Source organism: Sturnus vulgaris, chromosome 15 (assembly GCF_052056855.1).
Source record: "Sturnus vulgaris isolate bStuVul1 chromosome 15, bStuVul1.hap1, whole genome shotgun sequence".
NCBI classification, from domain to species: Eukaryota; Metazoa; Chordata; class Aves; order Passeriformes; family Sturnidae; genus Sturnus; species Sturnus vulgaris.
In genome coordinates this window covers 7,020,810-7,031,601 of record NC_142257.1, presented here as the reverse complement: position 1 = coordinate 7,031,601, position 10,792 = coordinate 7,020,810, and the positions used below count along the sequence as shown (strand labels likewise).

General features: G+C 44.6%; 1 protein-coding gene across 2 annotated transcripts in view; it reads right to left on the bottom strand.

The window, feature by feature from the left end:
- Positions 1–536: 536 nt before the first annotated feature.
- RNF130 (ring finger protein 130) overlaps positions 537–10,792 on the bottom strand; it is a 55,080-nt gene continuing 44,824 nt past the window's right edge. Inside the window, exons 8-9 of one of the 2 annotated variants that reach the window (XR_015806974.1) lie at positions 5,680–7,184; positions 537–2,966 (exon numbers count right to left, since the gene is read on the bottom strand). Coding sequence is in view for 1 of the 2 variants with exons in the window: in XM_014886910.2 (XP_014742396.1) it covers positions 7,075–7,184 (110 nt within the window). In the remaining variant the exon portion in view is untranslated. Of the gene's footprint in view, positions 7,185–10,792 lie in introns of both variants that reach the window. The other variant, XM_014886910.2, reaches the window with a different exon arrangement.

The window sequence follows — 10,792 nt, the reverse complement described above, 5'->3', positions numbered from 1 at the left end:
TGTTAGTGCAGTGCCCTAATCTCAGCTGGAGCCTTTGTACACTACTGCAATATAAATCTCTATTAGCTGGTTCAGCCTGCAGGGCTGTACCTTCACTTCAACGGCACGGTTGATTTTTGGGAGCAGCAGGGTGGTTTCTAAAAGCTGGGTGTCCTGTGAGAAGGGTTTGAGCACTGGGAGAAGGTGCTGAAGGATCCTTTCCTGTTTCACTATTCCTGTTCTTTCTCACTTTGTGCAATCTTTAAGATGGTAAAATCTGTGGGAAGGTGGATTAGTGTCTCCAGCATATTCATAAGCCACTTTGAACCATGTGGCCCTTAATGGCCTGGGATTTCTAGGCACTAGTACAGCAAAATTTAAAAAAACCCAAACATTTACATCAGATTAGGAAAAATCCTCTCTAAAAACGTATCTTTTGAAAATGTTGTTCCACACTGTCCTCTAAGACAGAACTATAAGAAATGCTGGAGGGACTGGAGTCACTGGGTGATGCTTTCATTCTCCCATGTATTCAGATACCAAACTCATGAGCTCTGTATTTTTAAATTGCTTTTTATTGAAATGTAGTACATTTGCAAACCCTAACTAGTCGGTATACACTATGAACATATCGGCATATACCACGTAACTACAATACAGTGTTATACTTACATCAAAACATGTCAACAATTTCTGCTGCTGGCAAGCTACACTTCCAGAGGGGCTGGAAAGCTCTGGCTGTCGGGAGGGCACTGTGTCCCTGTGTCCCCACAGTGTCCCCAGACCCCTGGCAGCTGCTAGCATATTCAGGTTACCTGGTCACACCGGTGTGACCGACCTGGCAGCAAGCCAGTTCAAACAGACTTTTCGTTTTACGTGCACGCAAATTGGGGTTTTTGTCGTTGTTTGCTGCAGTCTCCTGTGCCCAAAGGCTGGGGGGTCCCCTCTCTGCTGAGATAAAATGATCCTGTTTTGGTGGAGTCAGTGCATAGTTAGCCATGGCCTCGAGCAGGTGATCCTGGACAGGCACGATCATACAGAGAAGCTTTTAGTATCTAATATCTACTTGCAAACTGCAGCAGGGCTGATAGAACAAGCAGAAGAGCGATGCTACCTCTCATTTTCCTCTGAAAGGTTATTCCCCTTTATAGGAGTGGTGTGACAGATCTTACCAGTGCTGGGAGTTAAGCCTAGACATACAGGGTGGGGAAAGTCTGCCTGCTGATGTGGTGGCACGGGGAAGGCTTCTCGTTTTCATGTAGCACCTTCCAGCACAAGCAGAAAGTGACAGGCTGTGTGGCTGCCTTGCTCGGACCTCACAAACCTGCACTAGCAGCTTTGACAGCCCCAAACACTCTAGTAAACATTCGTGGCTTAACAGCAGCAAAGAACAAGTTCACTTTCACACCCAGACTTTCCTGTGCTTGAGCATGGGAGGGTTGCTGAGCTGTTTTCTGTATGATGCTCCCTCCCAGTGCAGCCCAGGTCTGTGGGGAAGCTGCAGGCAGCTACAGCTCTTACTGCCCGAGACAGTGTGAGGGTGTTACAGACACAGGCACGGGGGATCCACAGCAAATCTGATGATTCATGCCTTGACATGGCCCAACAGAGCTGCTCTGCTGGGAATTGATGGCTCTTGTCCCCCAGAGGGGTTTGGGCAGCTGAAGATCAAGTCAGAGCCAAGCAAAGGCGAGCCCCAGAGTATGTGAGAAGCAGCTAATAAAAAAAAAAAAAAAAGGCAAATGGCACATAAATGCACATAAATTCACACAGCTGAGCTCAGGGAAAAGAATAAAAGCTCCTGGCTTCTGAGGGGCTTGTGGATACAAGTGGAGAAATGAACAGCCCAGCAGGAGTGAGGGGAGCCTTCACATACATGTCCATCTGATTTCTGGGCTGCAAACACCCAGTCCCAGCTGTATGGCACGAGCTGATGTTACACCTCAGCCTTGCATTGAAATCACTCTAAGTAGCTTCAACTTTCAATAAAACACTGTGTAGTTCTTACTTTGTAGGAATATTAACACTTAATTATTAACTCCTTAGGAAAGGGACTATTTTTGGGCAACCCTTTATACCACAGGGCTCCCAAGCCCAGAGACCCTGGACATTATTGCAGTAAGAAAGAAAAAAAATTCAGACATTATTGCACAACCTACACATCCATTTCTGTTCATGTGAGCATCTCCATGAGGCTAATGGGCAGAAGAGCAAAAGGATACTCCATTCAGGGATCCAGAAAACTAGAATCCCATACACCCTCCTTTGGCTGAGCACAGCCCACCAGAACCTCTGTGCTCCCACAGACCGTGACTGTGGTTTGGAGCAATGCATCCCCTTGAAGGGGCTGTCTGGCATGGTGATGGCATAGTGATGAAGAAAATGCTGGAGAACACATGAACAGCAGTGCCTGCACAACAGGGACCTTCACCCAGCTCTCCAGAGGAGGAGGAAGCCAGTAGAAAGGTAGAGATTAATTGGGAGAATTAAGAGTGTCTGGGAATGTTGCAGGCTTTTAAAAAGACTAGGTTAATGAAAGGACCAATCAACTAATAGATAACAAGGTGTCAATTAGTGGTCCTTTGCAAAGGCTCAGTAAGCAGATTTCATCCCCCAAAGCATTTTGCAAGCACCAGGTAAACGGACACGCCCTTGTGAATTTGGGGTTTTTTATCAACATCTCAGGACATTACTGGCTGGGGGTTACAGAGCATTATGGCCCTGGATCAGGAGCAAAATCCCACCTGGAGCCCTGCTCTTGTCACTGCATCCCACAAGGACTGCATAGGGAGTACAACTTTTAATTATTTCCATGACAAGGGAAAAAAAGCAGAAATGAGCACCAGCACATTGAAGTACTGTCTACCTCTCCCCTGATTTCCCCCCAGTCTGTTTAGCTGGAACATCTTTCCCTCTCTCGACCCTCCCCTGCTTACCAGATTCCACTGCGTGTGCCAGAGCTGTGGCTGCCCTGTGGTGTACCAAGTCTAGCAGGGAAAGGAAAAAGTGAAGATATCTTTAAATATAACAACACATATGCAAGCTGTCATGGCACATCACACACTCTTCTGCATCGCTCAGGCTGGAAAATTAGGTCAAGTATGGCTGGATGACACAGGGTGAAAAAGAAGCAAAAGCTTTACTTGAGAATTTGAAGGTGTTTCCTGAGGTCCCTGCCCTGATCTCTCCTGTCCTCTCCCCACCCTGTGGCTCTTGCCTTTGCCCCACTATGCCTTGGCTTCTGAGCTGCTGTGCTATTTTCTAAGCTGTAAAAAACAAAACACTATTAGCAAAGCAAATAACAAATATTTTTAATAATTAATTTTAATAATTAAGTCAACTCACTTGCCAGTAATCAGGCTGCAGAGCTGCCTGAACTTCAGCTCAACCCTGGTGCCTTCATCCTTCAGCTCATGACCTGACTGTGGCACTACCTCAAACCTAAATAGGACTGAACAAGTCCTGAAAGCTCAGCATGACCCATAGAATTCCTGCAGAATTCCCTCTGCTTTCCAGGAGCTGGTAAAGAGCTCTTGGCTCTCCCAGGCCTTTGCACTATTTTACATGAATGTGTTTAAAGAAAACAGATGTGTAAAAGTCTCATAACACAGTCCTAGAAATGTTTATTAAACTGGTTTTGGTCTTTCTTTGGCTAATGCAGGATACCTGGCTATTCCTATAGCATCCTCAGGTGCCAGGGACAATGCAGATTCCAACACATAAGCTCACTGGAGAGAGCAATTGTGAGGGTCATTGGGTAAATTTTAACATGCTTCAAATTTAATATTTAATGTTGTGTATTATAGGTAAAAAAGCACACTTACAGTCTGATTTCTTACTGGCAATTATCCTCTAAGAACACAAGCAAACTTTGATTTTACAAATGTCTTATGGGAACATGCAAAACTTTCATAGAAGAGGAAGCTGAGAAAGGGAAGGCAAAGCGTTGGAGTTTAAATAGTTTAGGAAAACACTTGGAGAGAAAAGCTTTATTTTATATGTAAAAGTCATAAATTGAATGTTTTCCTATTAAAAAAAGCACCTTTTTTAACCTTAAGAATTATTTCCCAAGTTCCTGGCACTTACAGTGCTTGGTTGGTTGCTGTATATTTTACTTCTGTGAAATGACTCAACCACACACAGCACCACTGCAGCAGAACAAGAACAACGATGCTCATCAAGCTTTTTTTATATACTGATTAATACTGAAAGGAGAACCTCAAACTTACCAGCACAGCCCAGAAAAAATCACCCATGTTGCTGTGGTGCCTTTTCCCCATCCTAAATATGACTAACTGGGGAAGGCCTGCTCCAGCACGTCCTGGCGCACACGTAGGGACCGATTGCTTCAACAAGCTTTTAATTTTTCCAGTGTTGCAAGATGTCCCAAATCCAGGATGTCAATTACAAATACCACCTCCCCTGCCCAAGATGCTACAGCACAAATCCATTTTCACATCACTATGCCAGACCCTAATCTCCACTGAGGCAAACCTGCCCTCCCCCTGCTTAAAACCAAGATATTAGGTTAGAAATAAGATTTAGCAAAATACAAATTACATTATTTATTATTCTGTTTTTGGGGGCTTTGTGCTTTCTGGTTTTAATTTCCATGCATCTTCTAGCTTTTCTGTATATTCTGGCACACAGCTCATGCAAATGGGCTCAGTTGGAGCTGAGAAATCATGGGGTTTGGTTTTGTGCTGAAACTGTCCCAGTGACATTCTCAGGCGTTTAGGGGAAATCTCTGTGTGGGGATGGGGCAGCCCCTACGAGAAGGATTAGCTTGGAGCATCAGCACCCCACTCTTGTAGGAGTGCTACAAGAGCCTGTCCTACCCAAAACCCCACTGGAGCAGCTCAGTGCTGGTTGGAGAAGCTTCATTTAACCTGGAAAGCCCAGGTGTCTGGGTTTCTATAACCTGACTGCCCTCATGGATAAAAAAAAGCTCCAGAACATCCTTGATAGACAGTGATTTTCCCCTCCGGCATTTGTGTTCCCAAGGTGCTGCTCCCACATGTCCCTGCTGATCTCACAGATGTAATTACAAAAACAGGGGCTGCTCAACCAGCCCTTCTGCTGCCCCAAGTCCCATAGGGGTTCAGCTCAGCCAGGCTGGGCTGGGGAGCTGTGCCTGAGCCCAGGTTCAGCTCAGCCAGGCCGGGATGGGGAGCTGCGCCTGGGCTTGCCTGCCCTGCACACCCACCAGCAGAGGAGGGATGCTGACCTTGACCTCTGCTGCCCCAGCCCCTGTGGCACTTCCTGTGACCTTCACTTCTGCTTCATAGGAGAAAGTGGGTGTCAAACTTGTGCTCTTAAAAAAGTTTGGGACTTCAGCGCATTTCCAGAGTGAGCTGAATGGCAATAAAAGTGCATTCGGTAAATATCAATGTGGGTATTATGAGAAAAACCTCCCTACACTTCACGCCACCCACTCTTGAATTATCAGATTAAATAAAGCTGACGCACAGCAACAAAAGTCAAAGCATGCTCGGCAAAGAGGCTCATTGCCTCATTTTACAGAGCTGGATTTTTCTTTTTCTCTTAAACATCCATGTTAAAGACACAGCTGAACCACACTTCAGAAAAGGATATATGTTAAGCAGACTGCTATACAATTAAAAACATTATAAAGGAGGGGAAATTCCCCTGTTTGTAGCAAAAGCAGGTGAAATTAAAGCATGGCAGAATAAGTCTTACCTTTCTTTTTGGCTTAACTGATTTCTCAAGATTCCTATACAGGGGTGAAACTGTGTTTCACATTACAAGGACACAAATGAGTTTCTACACCTACAGTAACTTAAGAGTGCAATGGAGAAGAATCCAAACATTCATTAACAGCTATGCATTGTCCGGTAGGAAATGGTGGAGCAGAAGCGCTTTCTCCTCCATGTTGGCTCATTTGAGGAATGCTGTGGATGACTTAGCTCCAGAGGCTCCTCTTTCGCTCTCCATTTCTGCATTGCTCTCTCAGAAGCTTGCAAACAATATCCATTTCCCCACCGCTTTTGTCACATGCTGGTAAAAATTGATTTTTCCCGCAGTGTGTCAAAGCAGTAGCTGCTTTCCTTTCTTCTTCTGCTTTCTTGCATTCCTGTTATTGATGTCAGTGGGAAAGGGCACAGCTCAGAGAACGTATTTGTTGAATAACTGTTGCAGATCTCAACAGGAGAGTGGGATAAGAAGCTTACCTCCTTTCTTCTCTGTGCAATGCCAACATGCTGGCTTTTAAAAAAACCTCAGTGAAAAATTTGGTGGATTTTTTATCCCCCCCACCCCCCCAAAAAAAGTTATGTGAGAAAGAAAGCTAATTTGATTCCTGCATATTTCAAAAAGTCTAATGGTTTTTAGGTAGATCAAGTGCTGGTTCTGTGAATGTCCTCTCTACAGGAAGATACTCACTTGACTTCAGCACACAGAAGGACCAAAAGTATATTCTGTGTATACCATTTTTCTCCTGCTTCAATCAAATTGGAGAAAAAAAATCCAAGCATCAAGTTCCTTGAAATCTTTCTGCAAATGCAGGTCCTCTCTGGAGGTTGAACGTCAGACTGGCTCGCCACTGTCCGGGGTTAAGTGGGTTGTAGGAAACTCAATGCACTTATAAAGGTCCCTCTCAGAAGGGGCTATTTCACAGTAAGGTTATGGATTGACTGAGATATACGAGTGCTTTTACCAGTCACTGGCCATCTCCTCTACAACCAGTTCCCTTTCTGACCAACCATCTGGACAACCAAAAACTTGGAAACAGCAGACGCCCGTGTAAGAGACGCATTTGCAGTTCAGCACAAACTCTTAGGGCCACCATAAAACTTCTCCTGCATCGCCGTGGCTGGGCCGACACAGCTCCCCATGCTGTTACTCAGCAATTTCCATCAGACAACCTTGCTTGTGCACAGCTCTTTGTCAGCTCAAAGATGCCACCCTCAGAATCCATCACAGCTGGTCTTCGTCTGTGCAATCGAGAAGGCGGGTTCGTGTTCTGGAAAAAGCAGCTCTTCTTCAGACAAAGGAGATCCATGGAAAGAGTACACAACAACAGGAATGAGAAATGAAAAAAACGGAAAAAGGGCCAGGAAGGAGCATGGATTCCTTTCAGGTTTTGTTCTCGTCGTACATGTCCAAGGCAGGCTCGATGGTTGAGAACTCGCTCTCGTAGACCAGGCTTCGAGGGGACAGAGAGTTACGATGGAAGAAGTGACTGCCTGCAAGAGGTAGAACAAAACCACATTAGCAACACACATGAACAATGAAAGAACTGAGTAAAACATCCTCATATCTGTGTGCTGGATGCAAACACAGTACACAAGGAAAAAACAGCCACCCTTCAACACAAACCATAACAACCATATGAAACATTTCACCTCTGTTCATGTGCTCCTTTGCCAATTTAAAGCAACTGCTTTCCATATGCATGAACAGTCACACCTCAAATGGCTCCTTCAGATAAGAGGTCAAGTCTAAACAACGCTGGGGCAGGCCAGAGTTCTGCACTTGTTGCTGGCTGTTAATTTACAGCCTTGTAAAGCAGGGATGTATTTCCTTGGAAGACCCTGAAATCTCTGGTCAGCACCAAAACACTGTGCCCTGCACCAGCACGAAGTTCTTCAGCTTGGGGTCAAAAGGAATGAGCAGGCAGAGCAAGGGATCATCCCACCAATACTGCTGGAAGCCTGACCTCCTCCAGAGCTCAGCAAACTCCATCCACATGAGTCACCTTCTAGAAACAGCCACCTATGGATTTCCTTCCACATAACCAAGGAGATCCAACCCTCTTTTCCATCAATGGCAATACTGGAAACAAGCACCATGTGGCTGTTGATAAACTGGGAAGTGGAAGTCCATTTTTTTTCCTTGGTGGCCTGGCATTCCCATGGTTCTCTGAATCCACAGATGTGTTTTTGCAAGAAGCCCAGCCCTTCTGCTGTAGAAACGATTCTGTCTGAAAGCATCTATCATCAGATCAGGCCCTTGGCCAAAACGCTTCATTATCTTCATTCAATCCCAGGGGGGATTAGCTAGGAACAAGGCTGCTTAGATTACAATACGCCAGGCAGCTACATGAGCCAAACTGGAGGCAACTGAAAAGCTTCCAAGTTCATTAAAAAGGCATTCAACAAACTCAGGTGCCTCCAGTTTCAGGCATCAGTGAAGCAAGATGCTTAGGGAATTGTAGTTTCAGCCCTGGCAGATTTTAGCTGCTTAAATCCCCCTTGCTTTGCCAAATTTCGAGTCCAGCTTACCCCATTCTGAAATAAAGACTTTATAGAAGACATAAGAAAAGAAGAATTCAGCTGCTACTGTCCAAAACATCTTTTCTCCTTTCCTACTCACCCAAAAGACACAGACTTTGTGTGCCCAGGTCAAATCCTTGCTAATGAGTGCCTAACAGGAAAGTGGAGCTGGGCAATGGATTTGCTGCTCTTTCACAAGCAAAAGTCAGTGAACACACTCACTCCACCATTTGCAGTGAGAATGGGAAATTGTCATAAGCAAATTGGTTTTTGATCTTGTAGTTAACTGAAACAAGAGTGAAATTAGTGGTTACATTGCACAGGAGTGGACTGTTGACTCTGCCAGGAGCATGTATCCAGGTACTTGGAACAAGTGGGTTGTCTTGGAATATACTTCCAGAAGCAGTTAGTGGGGAATGATAGACCCATTTTCTGGATCTGAACCATCTCCCAAATTTACAGGTTTCTAAAATTGGGCGATGCTTAAAATAAAAACAAATAAATAAATAAATAAAGGTTGACTGTTTAAGGAAACATAAAGCTGGAAGTGTGACTTCCAGATTATCATGGTCTGTCTCCAACAGCTGGACTCGATGACCTTAGAAGTCTTTTCCGACCTCAATGATTCTATGATTCAAGCAAAAAACCCCCAAACTCTGGACCTGCTTTGAAATTATACCAGATAAAACTGATTTCAAGACTGTGCCATGGGTCAGGATAATTTACTTTCTGATGAACGAATCTCATTTTACAATTGAAATAAGCTGTGAGTATTGAATATTTCATCTCCCCTTCCTCCACCTGCTGCAATGTTACACACAACCAATGCTCAAACAAACCAAAGGGCTTGGTGCTGCTTTTGTTTTTATTACACAGAAATCAGACATAGGATTAGGAAGCAGACAGCACAGGCTGTCATTTCCTCTGTGTGCACTCAGACTTCCATCTAGCAGGTTGGAGGGAGAGATTTAATCAACAGGCAGACAGGTCATCTGACAACAAGTATTTTATATTAAGGTGGAAGTAGGCAGTGTATATTCAACACCTCTAAAATTCTTTACTGTGATGTTTTTGTCCTTCTTGGCAAAGGAAATTTAAGTCACTCACTTCCAGGAAGGCTATATGTTTCCATACAGATAGACATCTCTTGGCTCCCATACCACTTTTGAGACACATCTTCCATTCTTTTCCTAAGTGTCTCCTCTCCTATCCAGTGCAGCCAGCCCAGAGCTGAGAATCCAGCTGCTGCTCAGTGTTTTCCACCACTCAATCTTCAGGTGTTCCATTAACCAGGTCAGGAGCATTGCCCACAGTTTACAGCTGGAGCAGCAGGGCACAGTGACCTGCTATGCTCCTCTTAATGCAGAAAATTGCTACAGTTTGTTAAAAAATGTGGCATCAGTCCAACTGATAAATTTACTGAACAAATGTATTTTAAGGCAAAGTACAAACATCCGCAGTTCCAAATTCAGCTTATGAATCTGTTCTTCCTATTTTGCACTTACCAAGAAGGATCAAAATTTATCCCTTATGTACAGAAAACAAATGGGAAGGCTGCATGCAGTTTTAGTATATGAAAATGAATCCTTCAGTGCTCTCTGCCACTATTCTTCATTATATGCTTTAAAATAACTTTTCAGGTAACTTGCATTGAGTGTGAAAATAAACACAGTACCCTGAAACTGATCTTTATACCTACCATAGGATGCCACCAAAGTGAGGACAACACCAAGGCCAAAAACTAACGAGACAGCACTGCAGGTGCACCAGGATTAAGTATCACCTGGTGTTCCCCTTCCATCTGAAAGTATCTTAGTGCCCTTAGTCATTAATCAGGGCCATCTTCTGCCACAAGCTGCAGTCCCTTCCACAATTCCTCCAGCAAAGACTTCTTACTGTGGAAATCTGATCAGAGCACTCCCTATCTTAATCCGTTTTAGACACCCTCTCAGTTAACGAACAACAGAAAGGAACTATTTTATAAAGTACTCTTTCCTCAAAGCCAGCTTAGCAGGAAGACTTTAAAGCAACTGCTTTCCATATGTATCAACAGTCATACCTCAAACGGCTCTTTCAGATAGTAAAGGTCAAGTCTGAGCAAGGCCAGAGTTTTGCACTTGTTGCTGGCTGTTGATTTACAGCCTTGTAAAGCAGAGATGTTCTTCCTCAGAAGACCCAGAAAGACATGGTTACCATTGTGCAGACATGGTGGGATAACTGGCACAACTGGAGTGCTGCAACAGAGGGCTGAAAACTCTTCAGAAGGGACAGGCAAGGAAGGAGACTCATCGGGGTAGCCAATGGAAGGTGCTCACAGAGCCACTTCCCATGATTTACCAGCAGTCCCAGCAGCTACCTGGGGAAGTCCCAGCTGACTGGAGGTCTGGGCAACTGCAGGCCTGTCAGCCTGACTGTGGTGCCAGGGAAGGCCATGGAACAGATCATTTTAGTGACACCACATGGCACATCCAGGACAAGCAGGGGATCAGACCCAGCCAGTGTAGATTTAGAAAAAGTAGGTCCTCTTGATCAACCTGGTCTTCTGTGATAAGATGACCCACTTAGTAGATGAAGGAAAG